Source organism: Ostrea edulis, chromosome 9 (assembly GCF_947568905.1).
Source record: "Ostrea edulis chromosome 9, xbOstEdul1.1, whole genome shotgun sequence".
Taxonomy (NCBI): domain Eukaryota; kingdom Metazoa; phylum Mollusca; class Bivalvia; order Ostreida; family Ostreidae; genus Ostrea; species Ostrea edulis.
This window is the reverse complement of record NC_079172.1, coordinates 6,462,250-6,482,424: the sequence shown is the minus strand read 5'-3', so window position 1 is coordinate 6,482,424 and position 20,175 is coordinate 6,462,250. Positions and strand designations below refer to the sequence as shown.

The 20,175-nt window shown below is 34.5% G+C and overlaps 1 protein-coding gene across 11 annotated transcripts in view; it reads right to left on the bottom strand.

The window, feature by feature from the left end:
* The window catches only part of LOC125658791 (peripheral plasma membrane protein CASK-like), a 113,670-nt gene that overhangs the window by 42,742 nt on the left and 50,753 nt on the right, over positions 1–20,175 (bottom strand). For 7 of the 11 annotated variants that reach the window (XM_048890209.2, XM_056148365.1, XM_056148362.1 and 4 more), the window contains 5 exons: positions 17,229–17,404; positions 15,687–15,806; positions 14,460–14,540; positions 11,773–11,869; positions 11,302–11,423 (listed from right to left, as the gene is read on the bottom strand). In XM_048890209.2, the coding sequence (XP_048746166.2) occupies positions 11,302–11,423; positions 11,773–11,869; positions 14,460–14,540; positions 15,687–15,806; positions 17,229–17,404 (596 nt within the window). The remainder of the gene's footprint in view (positions 1–11,301; positions 11,424–11,772; positions 11,870–14,459; positions 14,541–15,686; positions 15,807–17,228; positions 17,405–20,175) is intronic. The other 4 variants (XM_056148360.1, XM_056148363.1, XM_056148364.1 and 1 more) reach the window with 1 other exon arrangement.

Below are 20,175 nucleotides of genomic sequence, written 5' to 3'. Positions count from 1 at the left end.
TGTTGATCAAACACAATGTAGATATAAAATACAGGGTGTGCCATTAAATACATATGACTCAAAATTAATGTTTTTCTAGGGTATCTAATCCATTCCTAATTAATTAAATCATGGGATTACAGAAAAATCCAGTAACTATTTGCTTCACCTTTGGTTTTCATTCATGCTTAAAGGGAATAAATTCTAAAATGATTAAGCAAGGCCCTCTACCTATTTTTAATTGAATCTGATCCTGAACTTAATTGGGTTTAATCAACATTCCATTAATGCTGCAGTATTAGAAGTTCTATCAGTCTAAGAGGCTTTTATATTGCTATACATTTCTTATTCAATTAATTACTGGGTCCCATATTTCTTAAATTAGAAACTAAAAGTAGTCTCAATCAGAAATCTCACTAATTATGGATTTCTTTATAGGTTCACAATAATCATGGATCTCTTTATTGAAAGCAGAATATACCTGTTGGTTTTTAAACCAGTGCACAGAACATATTGAACTATAGAATTTGACACTACTTAAATATGATACTAAATAGCAATTATATTCAAATTCATTGGGGGTGGGGGTGGGGGGTGTTAAAGTGAACAAACAGAAAAATCCAACATAATTTTTACACAATAATTTGCATACTTCCTAGAATGTCTATATTTATCAGTAAATCTTGATATATGTTTTTAAAACCCATGAAAAGATCAAATATTAGATATAAAATGCATCATATACACTGAATCATCATCATATCAAAACCAACTTGAATGCCAGTCATTATATGAATAGTGCATGTATTGGAGGGCAACACTGATCATTATCCCTTTAAGAAAACCATTGTCACCTGAGGCTACACATAATATATCATCGATAAGAGGAGAGAAACTAGATGGTGAAACACTCATAATGTTTTAAATATTTGATCACAGGTCCTGCGAAAACAAGAGGCCCATGGGGCTTATTGGTCACATGAGTATTACATGTGTTGTATTTAGATAGTGCATTTGTGCATCTTTAAAATGGAGACCAAGAACTAGATGTCCTCATGGTCAAAAAGGATGTTTAATTCTTTTGATTCTAGTCATCAGCAATCTTTGTACCAACTATGAACTGCTAGTATTTCTCAATTTATTAGTTGTGGTCCAGACAAATATTTCTTTGACCTCACTTTTAGGTCATGAACCATTGTCCAGTCATAAGCAACAATTGGGCCAAATTGTGGCCTAGAGTAGTATGACAGACAGATATGATGATTCCCATATTCCATCTAAATCTTGTTTGCAGGGGCCATTTTAATGCACATTTGTTTGTTATATGCTCAGGATAGCTGCAATAATGCAGCCCTTTCCAATTTTTTGGGGAGAAAACGCGCTTAGCAGAATAAAAAAAAAAACTAAAGAGGGCTACATTTCTATATCCGCTATATCCTCAGGAGTACAGGAGAAAGCATTTAATTTTTTTGTTTTTGTTCTCTTTGTGGTCCATATGGGCCAATTCTCTTGACCCAGGAGCCATGAATTTCCCTCTTTTGGTAAAGGCTAGTTTGGTTGTTTCAAAATTTTTAAAGAGATCATACACTTTCAACTTTCCTGTTCTCCAATTTCTAAGCTACATTCTAATATTCAGTATTAAACAAGACATGATCATAAAACACAAATGCTCCTGAAAGTGCTCAATGCCATACTTATGAAAGACTTTTACATGATATATGTTATATTTACACTAAATTACTAATTTGGGCCAACCCTAGAGTCAGAGTCCTTATCCCGGGGAATCTGAAATCTACAATTTGGTATATGCCTTCACACTCTTCCTAAATATGCATTCAGATCTTATTCAATATCAGCATGAGTAAAGAAAAAACATTATAACATCATGCACATTATATATTGCACTATTACGACCATTTTGGGCTTACCCCAGAGTCAGACTGGGGTCAGGAAATAAATAATTTTGGTGAAGGCCTTCCAGACCTTTAATAATGCATTCATTATTCATGCAATATCAGCACAAGTATATGAGAAAACTTTCAAAATTGTACATATGTCAATACATTTAACTGCATCACTATATATTTATATTACAAATCACATTTTCCTCTATGAACCAACCAATTTCAGCGCGCGACACAATCCGTTCACATTGACTATGAACGGATTATGAACTAGCTTATAGCACGTGACTGAGAGAGCGTAATGGTTTGGAACAAAAAATAGAACATCTGTTAACAAACAGACAACGGACAAATTTTGATCAGAAAAGCTCAGGTGAGCTAAAAATTGTTTAGTGTGGCGGAAAACAGCAAAACAATCAATCAATCCTTATTCCAAAGATGTTTCTTACTAACTTTGAAGAAAAATGGCCACATACTTTCAGAGTAGGAGGTGATTATGTTCAAATGTTAAGAATCACTGTGACCACCAATCACAATAGGTCAGCCATGTTGTAGTTTTCAAAAATGTGAATACTCAAATCAAGGACCTGGCCTGGATTTCTCGAAATAAACTTAAGTCAAAAGGTAAACTTTTACTCAAATTTAAGTCAAAAGGTAAACTTAAGTCGGAGATTTTACTCAAATATTGACTGTTCAAATAAAAGAAAACTCAAACTTATGTTTGAGATTTTTCATGAAATCAAAGTCGGGACTTATTGACAATATCTACATTCTGTGCCTTTTTTCTTAATCCCTTTTATATTTCAGATTAAAAGATGTATATATATCATGTGCAAGATTAGCACAATGAAGAGACACCATTTGATTAAGGAATACTACTAAATGTCTAGTTTGTATTATGAGGGTATAAAAATAATGGACGTATGGGATGATTTGCATAATTGCGCATTCTTCCATTGTTTTTATATCCACCATAAAACAAACTTTTATTTGTTTGGCAAAGATTGATGTGACCTAAACCTTTGTTACCGCTGAGTCCAGTATCATTACGATGAAGCCAGTATTAACATTAATATTGGACTCATTGCAATAATACCCGACTCATCAAAATAATATTGGACTAGAACCAGTCCATGGTATTAGAAATAAAGAACAAAAGTATGACATCACAAAAATATTTTAAACCCATTTCAATTCTTAAATCCTTTCCAAAATTATCGATTAAGTTTCCCAAAATCATAAAAAGATCTGTCTAAAATAATGCTAAGATAACCTACAAAGCTAATTTTTAAATTCAATTTGATTAATTTAAATTCATATAAATCGAAAGTCAGAATGAAAGAATGGGATTGGTATTCTCAAAGCAGGGGCAGGTCTTTCCGAGATACATGTAAGGTTTGCTTTTCAAATTGCCAGTATATCTTAATACGGTTAAAAATGACGTGGAAAACATCTTCGAAATTTGAGCCGATTTCACATGGTCAGCGTTATGTAATAAGTCTTCTCATATTTATACAGTACTTTATTGCTGCACATTTAAAGAGGAAAAAAATCCTGTGGGGATCTGGGTTAGAATAGTTTCTCAGTACCCCTTGCTTGTCATAAGAGGTGACTAAATGGGGTGGTCCTTTGGATGAGACCGCAAAAACCGAGGTTCAGTGTCACAGCAGGTGTGGCATGATAAAGATCCCTCCCTGCTCAAAGATCATAAGTGCCGAGCATAGGCCTAAATTTTTGCAGCCCTTCACCAGTAATGGTGACGTCTCCATATGAGTGAAAAATTCTCAATAGAGACATTAAACAACATTCCATCAATCAATCTTGAGGTGGTGAACAACAATAGATATCTGATACACACACACACACGCAATCGACAAAAACGCACAAATAAAACACTCGGAAGTCCAATAGTGTCAGATTCATCTGATGATATAAACCACAAGAATGGTAAGACCAATATTACTTAACAATTTTTGGGACAACCTGTCCCTTCAACCTTGAGGGTCATGTCTGGAAAGATGTTATTGACCACAGCCCCAGCTGGAGCAACTCTGAGAGGAAAAACAAGAAGTTCCAAATGCATAGACTGAAGTTATTCTGCCCAAGCAGCATCAAGAAGATAAATGACTTTCATAAGAATGACCGTCAGCTAAAACCTAACCTGGATATGACACTTGCATTTCTCTCGATGATGACTATACTAACTTAGATAATATAAACACATATTTTCATATTACCTATTGATGCCATGCAGGCAGTTTGAAGAAATTTTTACCATCACAGCAGCAAACATTATTTTGTTAAAAAACGTTGCACCTTTCTCTTATTATTCATAGATCCATATTGCCTAACCAACAGGCAATTCTCTTCCTCATTCTAACTTTATACTGGGTTTACTTGGTGGTGATAGAGAATGCATACGTGAACAACTTAACTTTCACCGGATTTAATGAAACATCAAACTCACTGTTTGATACTGAAGTGAGCAGACATATTTTGTACATTATTGCTTCAAGTTGTATTTATCAACACTATATACATCTACACAGTGTTGCCCTGCTGTATTCATCAACACTATATATATCTACACAGTGTTGCCCTGCTGTATTCATCAACACTATATATATCTACACAGTGTTGCTCTGTTGTATTCATCAACACTATATATATCTACACAGTGTTGCTCTGCTGTATTCATCAACACTATATATATCTACACAGTGTTGCCCTGCTGTATTCATCAACACTATATATATCTACACAGTGTTGCCCTGTTGTATTCATCAACACTATATATATCTACACAGTGTTGCCCTGCTGTATTCATCAACACTATATATATCTACACAGTGTTGCTCTGTTGTATTCATCAACACTATATATATCTACACAGTGTTGCCCTGCTGTATTCATCAACACTATATATATCTACACAGTGTTGCCCTGTTGTATTCATCAACACTATATATATCTACACAGTGTTGCTCTGCTGTATTCATCAACACTATATATATCTACACAGTGTTGCTCTGTTGTATTCATCAACACTATATATATCTACACAGTGTTGCCCTGCTGTATTCATCAACACTATATATATCTACTCAGTGTTGCCCAGTTATTCTGTTTGTTTAGTAGTGTACTTTTAGCACTAATTCAAATTTTTGTCCATTGCATTATCTATTCATATAATCATTTAACATCTGTCCTAAGAAGGGACCCTGTCTAGTCTAAATAAACAGACCAAACTAAACAGTGATCTGTATTTCATATATAGAGTATACTTTCTTCCATCTTAATAGAATATTTGAATATTGACTGTTTCTGTACAATCTGCCACATCTAGTTATGGCTGCATTAACTTATGACCAGAGGCAGACAATGATTATAAGTGTTAAAGAAGATGCTCTTGATCAGACTTTTCTTCTTGGAATCGGAAACACATAAAATCGGGGGACATAAATTCCCCTGCTTATGTGAAAATCTGACACTGCCGGTTACCCCTAAGCTTTCTGATAGAAAAATGACATAAAAACCAGAAAACCAAACAGACCCATTTGTAGCAGACAGAGATTTCGGAAGAAAATTGGCATAAAAGAAGAAAGAACGAGGGGGTCACTAGGCATGTTTATTTCCAGAACATCATTTTGTGTCAGAATTGCTGTAAGTGATAGGGTAAATCATTAATGGAATTAGAATCTTATACATCACAAAGGCAGTTCTTCATCAAATAGATAAAGATCATAGTGCTGTGGCTCCATCTACTGGCAGATTATGACACATAACTACTGGACAAGTTTGAAAGCATTCTTCTACATACATGTACATTATATAAAAAAAGCTCTGCTTGTCTTGCATATTTGTCATATATACTGAGTGATAACATGAACCAATGACCACAACGGCTTAAATTGTAAAGAAAACAAGAAATTACATGAATTTAGTGATACAACATTTTCCCATACACAAATTGATTCCGACAACTGCAGTAACCCCCTAATAAAATTTCACCAACTAATTGCATTACTTTGCAGGCAATAAGAAAAGATATTTATCAGTTGGTATATTGATAGTGAACAGACACAAATGATTTACAAATCTGAAGATGCAGAACAGACAGACCATCATTCAGAGTCCAAAGTGATAGTCTGCAGTTTGAAATTCTAAAAATTATATTGATAAGACCCAGAAACAGCCAATGAGGTCACATGTAGTTGTTAAATGTCAGTTTGTTTAATCAGATATGTCTTGATAATTAGACATATATATATAAACAAAGGGACACTACTCTTTACCAGTCAAATCTTAAATGTCTCTGTTTTATCTAAACAAGAGGCTCACAGGCCATATCAGTCACCTGAGTATTAGCTGCAATAATGTAGCCCTCTCTGATTTTTTTTTTTTTTTTTTTTTTTTAATTAGGGAGAGGGCTACAACTCCTTAGGATCTCCGTAATGGTGCAAATGCGGGAGTGATTCACTCCCGCAACATTTGCGCTCATTCTAAACATTTCCTGACTTTCTTTACGTAAATAAAATGATATTCTATGTTTTTTAGTCAATATATAAATTTACAACCTGCAACTTTAGATTTGTGAGGCTCTATTCTACCGTTTTCAACAATTTCGATAAATTCCAATTTCTCGATTCATATTTGTGCGCCATGTTTGATGTACTGAAGTTTCAACTTCCGGTTGTCAAGTCATTTGCATATGCCGTATAAGGTAGTATTTACATCAATGGACAAGTATGGAGGCGAAAGCTATTTCGTCGGTAATGAAAAGGTTTGAATTTAATATCAAGTTAAAACCGAACAGCAGAGTGTAAATTCTTTCTGCAACAATAAGATTTTCCTTTCTTTGTCGAAGTGGCTCGAGTAACTACATTTTCGCGCTGATTGTCAATGTTTAGGCTTTTCATTAGATCCACCTACGAGATCTCGCGATAACAAGCATGGCGGAGCAGACGAAGAATTTTGCATGCTGTACATTATATTTAATGAAAAACACTTTTATTAGACATGCCCGAGCACAAAGTTGGTACTCCTTTTGGTGTAAACAACATTTGGGACTAATACACAGAGTTTATTATCGGTTATTCATAAAATTGTTTTGCACCATTACGGAGATCCTATGGAATTGTAGCCCTATCCCGAAAACGTCAGAATAAAAAAAAAATTGGATAGGGCTACATTATTGCAGCTACCTGAGTATTAGTTAAAAGTATCACTAGCCTTGAGGGCTGCAACATCTATGATAATTTTTCTGCTTTACACATCTAAGCTAAATTCTTATTGTTCAGCAGCATGCAGTATGAAATAAGATGTGTTCTTACAAGACACCCAAATTGATGGAAGACTTTACATGAAATAATGTTATATAAACACTATATGACTATTTTTACCAGCCTTAGAGTCAGAATCCTGGGGTTGCGAAATCCACAATTTTCATACACCCCTTTCTGCTTTTCTTTAACATACACTTAGTTTTTACATAGTATCAGCAAAATTAAAAAAGTCTTTCAAATGATAGACATTTAATCACTTTGACCATTTTGGCCCCATCCTGGTACCAAATTACAATTTTATTAAAGGGCTACCTACTCCTCATAAATAACCATTTATAGTTTCAAATTAGTATCAATTGTTATTTAACACATAAACAATACATGACCAGTTTGGCTCTACCATGGAGTCAGAAACTCTACCACAGGGATCATGAAATTTTCAATTTTGGTAGAGACCTTCCTGCTCTACATGACTATACATTTAGTTTTTCTTACATATGTCTGTTTTTAGAGGAAAATAATTTTGAAATTTGGTCAATTTTTGACAGTTTTTGCCTTGCCTCTAAGTCCACAGGGGTGCAAGAGTCCTGAAATTAAAAATCAATTTCCGCCTTGTCCAAAGATGCTTCATAACAAATTTGAAAGGAATTGGCAGGGTAGTTATCAAGAAGAAGTTAAAAAAGTTCAGTTTTTAGTGCACCATTTGATCACTGTGGCCATGCATATTGGGCCCACCCTGGTACAAAAAACCCCTACCTCTGAAATCATGAAATTTACAATTTTTGTAAAGGGCTATCAGCTCCTAATAGATATCCCTTTAGTTTCAATTTAATATCAATAGCATTAAAGATGTTATTTAAATGTTTCACACATAAAGACTATATGCTTAGCTTGACTCTGCCCTGGAGTCTGAACCTGTACCCCAAGAATCATGAAATTTACAATTTTGGTAGAGGCCATTCTGCTCTACATGACATTTTTATTTTACAGATGTGCAGTTATAGAGAAGAAGAATAAAAAAAAATTGATCAATATCAAGCAGTTTCTGCCCCACTCCCTACCACCCTAAGGGTGTAGGAGTCCTGAAATTTACAATTTACTTCCCTCTTGTCCCAAAGATGCTTCATACCAAATTTGAAAAGAATTGGAATGCAAGTTATCAACAAGAAGTTAAAAATGTTTACTTGCTAGAAACTAATTTTGTACTGTACGTACACTGGTTTTCTTGTTACAGTCATTATTTACTTGTGCTACAGTCATTGACTCGTGTTACAGTCATTATTGACTCGTGTTGCAGGCATTATTGACCCGTGTTGCAGGCATTATTGACTCGTGCTGCAGTCATTATTGACTCGTGCTGCAGTCATTATTGACTCGTGTTACAGTCATTATTGACTCGTGTTACAGTCATTATTGACTCGTGTTACAGTCATTGTTGACTCGTGTTACAGGCATTGTTGACTCGTGTTACAGGCATTATTGACTCGTGTTACAGGCATTATTGACTCGTGTTACAGGCATTATTGACTCGTGTTGCAGTCATTATTGACTCGTGTTGCAGTCATTATTGACTCGTGTTGCAGGCATTGTTGACTCGTGTTACAGGCATTGTTTACTCGTGTTACAGTCATTATTGACTCGTGTTGCAGGCATTATTGACTCGTGTTACAGTCATTATTGACTCGTGTTACAGTTATTATTGACTCGTGTTACAGTCATTATTGACTCGTGTTACAGGCATTATTGACTCGTGTTACAGTCATTATTTACTTCCATTCCCCTAATGGTTTCTTTTCTAATCTGTGATTCAAATGATTTGCACTAAGAATGTCAATCCACCACACAAAAAGGAGCTATCATTCCACTGGATAGTGTATGTAATGCATAGATAATAGGTCTGCTGGCATGCATTATTTTCACATGCATGAACTGCATTGACAAAACGAGTAGTCACCACATTTCAGCAATACAGTAAAGTGCAATCAATGACACTCATCACATCAACAAGCTGTGTATTAAAAAATTCAATATCACAAATCACAGGGGAGGTGTGTATATCTACCCAGGTGAACTTATACATGTAATGTACAATACTCAGAAATATCTCTAGTTATTAGAATTGTTATCCAAAATCTGATTCTGAATTGAATCATTTATTCCTGAGTTATCTCTCTTACTGTTAAAGCATTGACTTGAAACTCAATGGTTAGTCTATCAATGGATAAAAGTCAAACTGTTTTGATAGACAATGTTGATTACAAAATGTTCATTTCACTGGTGTACATTGCAGAAATGAATGTAATTTTTGCAAATACCTCAGGGTATGGTATGAACTGCAACACTTCTCGCTAGCACACTTCATGAAGTGTATTTGCGCTTCATGAAAAACATGCAAACAGGAAGCATTGAAATTCATACCCTCAAGTATTTACAAAAATTATGTCAATTTCTGATATCTACATTCCGCTTCATTTTCTGTCGGAATTCCCAACCAATAAAATAGACGTACTAAATTTTTCTAGATTCATATTACATACATTGTTCACAAATGCATCTCATTCATAACGCCATGGCTATCATCACAATTTGGAAAGATATCAAAGGCAAAAATATCGGGAAATGTAAATATTGCTAATTAAACATCATTATGTCCTACAGCTGTAGTGTGAAGAAATGATGGAGGGCATAAATACATGTATGCTGTAATGAATTTAACGAGTAAATCCATGTATCCTGTAATGAATTTAACGAGTAAATCCATGTATCCTGTAATGAATTTAACGAGTAAATCCATGTATCCTGTAATGAATTTAACAAGTAAATCTATTCGAGATTGGAAGGATTATATGTCCTATTAGAAAATGTTACAATTTTAAATAATGTCACAGAATAGCGACAATTATTATTATAAAACATTTGTCCAGATATTTCTAAGGCATGGAGTGTGACTTGTAATGTCTGACAAAAATCATTTTGGACTCAGCAGTGAAACCCACTCAATGAATGTATACTTCGATCAAGAATTGGTTCACTCATGCCAATTACACCTGGGACCACAGAGTTACAGAGTTACTGAAAGTTACTGAGAAGTGGACTCAAGTCTATATATCTGATGTCATGGTGGTGCTCTTCACCTTTCATTGTTTAAGAAATTAAAAGTAACTCCTTTTTTTTTATCTGTAAAAATTGCACATCTTGTACAAAAACCACAATGTGAATTTGATATCAATGATTCCCAGGAGCACAACTATACAAATAATAACCCGTATAAGCAAGCTTTCTTGTCGCTATGTGAGGGTAAATACCTTCAATCCAACAGGTGCTAGTAGTAAGTGTAAGCACGTGTGCACTTTTTTAAGTACAATTAATATGAACAATATCTAGTGACTGTATGTTGTACTATTGTAAGTTATGAGAATGTATAAGTTATGAGAATGTATAAGTTATGAGAATGTATAAGTTATGAGTATGTATGAAAACGCAAAAAGAGCAAATTAAATACAACTTTCTTATCACCATTACATAACTTCCTCATCATCAAATTATTCAACAAATTTATACATGTCTCTAGGCTGTTGGTATTGTGAAGGTATAAAAACAATGAAGGCACGGGGGGTAATCAGTGGTGAAGCTGCTTGTGCAGAAATATCCTCCATAATACAGCCTAAATATTTATTCTTTATATCATGTTTTTGTAATTTTAATTTTTTTTTTCATCAATAAGTATTCCTGTGGGAATCCAGGTTAAAATAGGTCCTCAGTACCTCTTGCTTGTCATAAGAGGTGACTAAATGGGGCAGTCCTTCAGATGAGGCTGAAAAACCGAGGCCCCGTGTCACAGCAGGTGTGGCATGATAAAGATGCCTCCCTGCTCAAAGGCTGTAAGTGCCAAGCACAGGCCTAAATTTTGCTACCCTTCATTAGTAATGGTTATGTCTCCATATGAGTGAAAAATTCTCGAGAGGGATGTTAAACAATATTACAATCAATCATTAATAAGTATTTTTAAGTTGAGCTGAAAGGTTAATGTTTTATCAAGAAATAAAATACATAGAAACAGCATAGGGCTTTATCTCTGACAAACCATTGGTCAGTGTACATATACTGTAAATGATACAAATTGTCTAACTTACGAACAACAGAGCGTGGAGTTTGGTATCTTGGAAGACTTTTTCGATGAGGTCGGTCTCCTCCCCTGTACAGTCGACCAGACACTGCATTTCCTCCAGCGAGTCCAATACTTGCGACACAGCTCCTTGTGTGAAATAGGAATTCTCCTCACAATCCCGTACACACAATCAAATAATATCATAAGGATTCAATTCTATTGCTATACTTTTCATTTCCTGTGAACTTCAATTTACTGAGAATTACAGTAACTGCAGCAATTTTGACAATCCTGCCTGGTTTGTTAAAAGCATAAAAATTGAACTTTTCTGTATGCATGCATATATATGCTACAGTTGGGAAACTATGCATTTCAAAAAAATTGTTAAAATATTTTTAATACATTTCACTTCTGCTTCTTGTGCAACTGAGTTTCTCATAGTACATGTATATACAAATAACCTCCCCCATGGTGAAGATAAGGGGAGATTACTCACCAGCGGACGTGACCTCCTCTTCGCCTATATCAGGAACAACTGGATCATTGTAAAATGTATTCCACTTGGAACTGGATACAGCTGCCATTATTGCACCCTACAATGGAATGAATTATTTGAATATCTTGGATGCTAAATAATTCATTTGCCTTCATTGTTTCTTTCTTAGTGTGTCCAAACCTTGCAAAAGTGTCACATAATCAAATGAATATGTATATATTTAGTGTCATACAAGTACAAGCTAATAAGGCCAAATCAAAAAATATGTGTGGTTCCGGTTACCCGACCATCCCTAGTTTTTACCCTCGACCCTAAACTTTTTTGGACTATTTCCAAAATGCAGTTACCATATTTTGCCAAATGAAATGCACACTTTTTTCAAGATTTTCTTTTATAAGAAGGGGTACATAATATATAACACTATACATATAGGTTTTTGACCCGTTTTCCTTCAGGTGAAGCTTGACCGTAAGTTCATTCATAGCCAATGTATAGATACTGCTAAAATGCTAAGCTGTAAACACTTAATACAGGCCATCTAACATAAGACAGAAAGTGACTTAGAACTAAAGAGTGCTTACATAAACAATAGTGCAAATTTCAGGTTGTTTGAATATACTGAGCGGTCATCCTTCTTATCTTATAAAAAGTTGGATAGATTTAAAAACTTAATGGAAGGGCTTGAAAACAGTATTCTGGTTGAAATATCATTTCCTACTTTCATGTTCAAAAACATGATTTTGGCAAATGCACTGATTTTTTTCTGTATCTATTTTTTTATTTGAAATATATATATATGAATTGTCAAAACTAGGATGATCCCTACCAATTTTGATAGGTATATATCACACCATATATAAATGGCACATACAAAGAAGTGAAAGTAAAAGAAAATTGTGTTTCCATCTAAAATCTATCATTAAAAAAAATAAATTTAAAAAAATAAAATAAAGTCCCTACCTACCCACCCTATTTTTCAAGGGAGTGTAACTGGAACCACACATATTATTCTATTTGGCCTAACCAGATTCAGAAACTGTTCAACCTTGTTTGCCAAGTTTAAAAAAACATCAGGAAGTTCTGAAATTCGTATCCCCTGGTCCTCATAATGTGCATAGAACTGTTTACCTGATTGGGTTTTTTAATGATTGCTTTACTACAATAAAATTCTGAACAATGCTGCATTTGGGTACTTGTACACGGTGAGTATGGTTGGAGTAAATGCAAGATAACATTCAAAGTTGTTTTGGCACAAGTACTTATCCATAGATATGTAATTCATACAACTGCCTGGTATCAGTAGGAAAATCATCAAGCAAACATTTTCACAATTACCGATTGTCTGTCAGTACATCCTAGCAGAAAAGACTTTTCCAGACATGAATTACAGAAGTAACTTCAGCTCAATTTATTATTTCACTGGACCCCCTGATAAAGAATTTCCTGCATTTGACAACTTAATGATGTACAGAATGACCTTGGTCTTCCCATTGCAGCCTCATTGTAGTCTTAATGGCTTATTTAACCATATGATGCTGGCAGAAATTCTCCAGTGAAAAAGCAATCAATCATTTCTAGATTTCCTTATTATGACAATCATCACCATGGTAATCCATATTCACCTGGTGTATGGTCAAAGAAAGCTTCAATGTCTCCTCTATCTCTTCTCTTAACAAATGAATACCAATAATATTTATTAATATACAATTATGGACATTTTCTCCATCAGTACCATGCTTTAGGCACCTGAGAAGTATGATTTTCACAGATGTACTAGGGCTAGCAAAAGCATCACATTGGGTGAAAAACTTAATGAAATAGTGGAATAATCTAATTCATTCCCTATTTAGTTTTGGTCTGATGTCTGCAAAAATCAAATGTTGTATTCACATCAAAGGCACATGGAGATCTCAGCAAATCAGAAAGCTTGGAATTATTCAATTTAGATCATTCACATATTCTATCCTACGAAGTATAATATCACATAGGCTGTATCACCCTACCGGGTATAATATCATGTAGGTTGTATAAGATTCTACTGAATGAAAATGTGAAGATAACGAACAGTGATCAATCTCATAACTCCTGTAAGGAATACAAAATAGAAAGTTGGGCAAACACGGACCCCTGGATATACCTACACCAGGTGGATCAGGTGCTTAGGAGGAGTAAGCATCCCCTGTCGACCGGTCACACCCGCCGTGAGCTCTTTATCTTGATCAGGTCAACGGAGTAATCAGTAGTCAGAATCAGTGTGCCAAGAAAGGCCTAACAATCAGTATAAAACACGCCAGACAGCATTTAACCTAACAAGTTGTATTGCCAAACCAGATTGTTATTATGACCATAGAATTTGCGAAATGCTGACTTTAAATGAGACTGTTGAAACCCCTGTACCATCAACATGTTTGTCAGTAGCCTACCTTGATTTAAAAACTGATCATACGCAGAATAAGCTCTTGCATATTGAATCAGTTGAGAGATATAAACATCATATGCAGGTGATAATGGAATATTGCTACATAAATATGGGAAGTCAATGATACAAATAAAATGTATGCACTTGGTTGTAATAATTCTTTCTATCAAAACCAGAATATGCATCCTCTCCAGCAAATCTTTCAAAAAAAATTATATCAACTACGTCCAATTTCCACTTGACATTATATGTTTTTTCCCTATTTTACCTTTAATTTCCTCCTGGAATTGAATTTCTTTAGTTCCTCTACTGTCTCCTGCAGATGAACCTTGGGAATTTTTCCTCTCTCCTAGAAAAGAAAGTCAAATCTCGGATATTCCTAGTATCCACACATACCTGTCATAGTATCCAACTTTGCTAATGATGCCCGACATTCAAAAATACTTTGTGTTACAGGTACTAGAGAGTATTTGTCAGAAGTCAAAACTTCCTGCAAATTTCATAACAATGCCAACAGAATGAAACACAGTGTGGGCTTTTTAAACCTTAATCTTACTTGTTAATTTCCATACTTGAGTATATTTTTAATTAATGCTGATGCACTTTTGTCAGATTAATGATTCATCAGAAGATACAATTGATAGTATTGACGTTTTCTCTCCAAACAATTCACCCAAGAGGGTCGGCTTCACAACAAGATTGAAGGTAAAATAATCTCTCATGCAACATGGCTGTAAAATTGATCAAATGGACCACAAAAGAAGAAACAAAAACTTGTAGTCTGGATAGTCTACATTACATAACAAGTAGTGTATTTCAATGGAGAATTTTCATCCTTTCTCATGGAAGTACCTTTCTCAAAACAAACCCCAAGCGTCCCATTAATTACTGTAATGGTTGGGCTGTCTTGACATCTCATCTTAATTTTCAAAAACGCTGAATTTCTACTAAATTCCAAAACCAAGATTTTTAAGATTCACTTTACAATAAAGATATTGTCACATAACGTGGTCACCCAAATAAATGCAAATTTTCAAATGACTACAATTTATCATGTTCTTAGTATGCCATTCCTTTAATTAATTTAAAACAAAATGCTTCTAAAGACACGGATTCTTTACCATTAGCACTGTACATAAATCTAATGTGTTTATATTACCTGTAAGTCATTAAACAAATATTATTTAACCAAAACCGTGACCAGCAATGTGCTTTGTAATACATTACTTGCAGTACAAATTATGATTTACCACTTAAACTTACAGACGAAAGATTTTTACCTGGGTCTGTAAAATGTTGACACTACAGAGTCCCAGCAATTAAAGTACACACCATATCTTTCTTATTCAATCACCATCTGGTCACTTACCTGTTAAACATTGCCAGTACCATTTTCATCTTCTTCACATAGTACCTCCACTCCCACCCACCCCCACCCCACCATCTAAATAATCAACGACATGTTGGAAAATGGCTTACTCATGTTATATGATACCTTAATCCACGGATGTTGTATAGCTTCTTCCACTGTTATCCGTTTTTCTGGATCCACTTCCAACATCCGACTGATTAAATCTTTTGCATAGTTTGAAATATTGAGCCATTGTTTTCTCATCTGAAGAAGAAGTGGCATAAAATTCTAATTTGTGCAATTCATTATAATTCTTACTCAGATAACTCCTAATACAGCACATGCATTCTATCACAGGTAATAAGATGTACAGGTGTCAACACACCATTCATAACACACCTCATACTGTTAGTTTTAAAGGGGCATTATCTGTAATTTTATCATTATAAATTGAGTTCAATGAAAATTGCCCTATATCATATTAGATATTTTAGAATTTGATTATTTCGAACACTGAAATGTATATTAATGACTACTGAAAACAAAAACAAGAGAAACCTAATAAAACTACGTTAGATAACTGCTTTTAGTGTAAAGAAAAATATGAGGAAGAATTATTTAACCACCAAAATCTCAGAAACATGTGCCTGTTTTGAGGATAAAAATTGGTACCAGTAGAAAGATCTTGTCACAAGAAATGCTCATGCACAAGATGAAAGCTCTAATATTTACCATTTAGAAGTTATGACCAATGTCAAGTTTTTAAAAAGTAGGTCAAACGCCAAGGTCAAAAGGTTTAGTACCCACGGAAAGTCTTGTCACAAGGAACACTCATGTGAAATATCAAAGCTCTAGCACTTACTGTTCAAAAGTTATTAGCAAGGTTAAAGTTTTCAAAAAGTAGATCAAACTCCAAGGTCAAGGTCACGGGGTAAAAAAAATTGGGGGGGGGGATAAAATTAGATTTTTTTGGCCATCTGGGAGAAAACAATGGGAAATGACTATTTATAATTTGTTGTTTTTTTTTATATATATATTACCTACTTGACAACAAATTTATATAAACACTTCTTTTATCAAAGACTGTAAGTGAACCTTATTTTTTTTTCAATAAAAAACCCATCAGTTTGTGCCACTGTGTAGCAAGTACGCAAGCCCCATCATCACCTACAGTGGTGCAGACACTCCAACTGAATAAAGCGCCAACACTTTCACATCGTGCATGAGTGTTCTGCTATTTTAAAAAGAACAACTGTTGTGGTACAACTGCCAACGCCTGAAAACCACCACTTTTAAAAGTGGTGAATGTGGTCTGATTACATGATCATAACTCTAGTATTGGTGCTCTTACATCAGGACACCAATGATGTGCCCTGCCATTAGAAGAACACCTGTGGGAATTAAGATGTGCCCTGCCATTAGAAGAACACCTGTGGCAATTAAGATGTGGGGGTCCACCCTATACATCATTATAATAATTAATGCCCCTGCTTTCTTAATCCATGAGACACCAATGATTTACAGATGCTTCAGCTATACACTGTAGAGCCGATGTTCTAACTGTGCTCACTAAAATATACCACTCTATTGTACGCAATGCAGTGTGATAACATTAACCTCTAGATTTAAAGCTAGGCAGAATGGTCTGAAAATGTTAATTTCATACCAGAGAAATTATTCACATACATGATAGCTGCCTTTGATTATTTGTTCAAATAAGTGGTCTTTTGTGCCCACAAATGGAGAGTAGCCTCCCAGGAGGATGAAGAGCATGACTCCACAGCCCCACATATCCACTGGTTTTCCATACGGGTCTCGCTGCACCACCTCAGGAGCCATATACTGTGGGGTGCCAATCCGACCTGTCAAAATGGGGTACATTGTCTTAAGTTTGCATATCAATAATGTTACATATGCCTGCACAAAAACCTGTAATAATATGCAATATCAAAATTATTGACCATTAAAGCACGTTATCAATGAATTGTTTAACTATAACGTAAGAAATCTAGAGTGTGCATTCAAATTTCAGTAAAACATGGGCCATTTGTATATAGCATTACATGAATACAAATTTATTTCAAATTTTAAACAAAAGTGTCTTTACTTGTGTGCATATTACAAGAAACATATAATAAATGGATGGACATTTGTTTTAAATTTCAGTAAGTCACAGCATAACTTAGAAAGCATGTTCCACATCACAGCAGTATTTTACCATATCGAAATGATGTACAAAAACCCTGCAGAAAATCCGAAATTTTATACTTCAGACTACAGCAGCTGCTTTGCGCTGCAGTTTAATTTGGCTATTTTCACTGCAATCCAAAACCCAAACATTAATACTACAATAAATATTACCTTGCCATTTACACAAAATGGACATAAAAATTTGAAACTGCACGAAAACAGGTTAAAACAACAAATCACAAAAATATCCAGAAATGATTTTAAAGCTGCCTAAAGTGAAATTGAGTAGATTTCATTTTTGAAAATACACGAGGGTAACGCTTCATAAAAAATATGCTGGCATGAAGCATCGCAGTTTGGCTTTTTTCAAATCTAAATGTACTTCTAATATTTACATTCTATTTTCTTTTCTATCAGAATTCCCAGCCGCTAAAATAGAAGCACTATATTTATCAAGTAGTTTGTATTCAGAAGTGCAATATTTACAATTTGCCTGTGATGTCTTTACACACGGTAATGATAGCCATTTCCTCATGAATGCGCTATAGTTGTGAACAATGTGTGTATGATATAGTACGTCTATTTTAACGGCTGGGAATTCCGACGGAAATGAAAGTAGAATGTAAACATAAAATAGATTTTATTTTTGAAAACACGACAGTATGAACTGCAATGCTTTACGCTGGCACACTTTTCATGAGGCACTAACGTTTTCTTAAATGTATAAACCTGCTTCATGAAGTATACTGGTGCGAAGTGTCACCATTCTTACTCTCATGTATTTGCAAAAAATGAAAATTGTTTCTTAATCATTTACACCTGCAGTGCGTTCATGAGGAAATGCCTATCACTACAGTATATAAATACATTAAAGGCAAAAACATTGGAACTGTAAATCTATAATTACCCAGTATGTCTAATAGCAATTAACACATCTTGTAAATAACTTCACAAAATAAATTTGACTTGAACAAGCTGAAACTAAAATGGTTGTGACCAACATTCTTGTCAGAATCTTTTGGACGATGCTTTTTTTCTTTCTATTTACTATCAAGTTGTTTGCTTTTGTTTTATCAATCATATAGAATTTAACATTAAATAGCCAAAGTGGGTTATGGCTTAAAGAGAGTCAGGTTCTCTGATAAAAAGCACATTGCATAATGTATTGTAGCTACATGATAAGTCAATATGACATATTCTACTGTGGTTACATTGTACACATGGATATATTGATAAGCTCATTACAAAATGTTGCACATAATTGATAAAAAGCATTTACACAAGATGCTATTAGCTTAGTAACCAGAAGCTGGGTACAATGAGAGAGAGAGAAAAATGATACTGAAAAAAGAAGATGAGCTTCGTCTGTTTAAAGCAGATATACTTGACAGATACAAAATAAATGGAACCTGGAGTGACCTTTGATTCTATAGAATGCTTGATCAGGTGTTCATTGATGAAGGCTACATTGCTTAAGCAGGTATTTCAGCGCATATGTACCAAGACCAAACTTCTCTTCCCTCCCGGGTCATTTGGGATGCAATTCACAGGAGAGAGGAGCAACAGGCATTGCTCCTCTACAAATCATTGTACCCAAAAAGAAAATCAATGCTGAGCCATCATTGTTCATTTATTCTCCTGCAGAAATTGATGGATATTTGGAGTAATTTTTTGGGACACCTTTTATTAAAGAGTAAAGCATAAATTACCATTGCAAGTCAATTGATTTTGATAATAAGATTCCCCTGTGTTCTCCTTGCACAACAGCTTCCCTATTGGCCATTGTTTGACACCCCCATTATGATGGTGCACTAGAATACCTGATATGCAATGTGACTGTACAATTGTGAAAAATCTAAGCAGTTTCAGGGTTCAACATTAATCTTTTTTGTTTATTTTTAACTAAACAAGTTTTCTTGAACTCAACAAACCCTACCCTGGACTGACCTAAATATAAACTGCCAGGAAACATTTAAATTTTCCAATAAGTTACCAGTATGAATACAGAATAATTTTAGCTGGTTTTCAACAGGGAGTATAGATACTGTATTTTACATTTTTACTTTTTTCCACACATTTTTCGTAATCTTTCTGTGTCTTCTCCATTCCATTTACCTAATCCCATCCCACATTAAAAACAGAACCATATCAACATGTGCTTGTTATATACATTATCCTTGTATTTGGCCTTTGTAAATGTAATGTAAATGTAATGTAATGTAATGTATTGTAAGATAATGTATTTGTAATGACCTTGTCTTGTATTTTACTATTTGGACTGAATCTTTGAATTAATAGAATTAAAAAGAGGAACCAGTGTTTCAGTGTGTCACACAGAAGTTACAAGCAAAGCCATCTTGACAAGAAAGTCAAATTTCTCAAGAAACTCTTCTCATTTTCTCATTTATTATGGCTAACTGAGGTTAAAAGATGTAAAGTACAG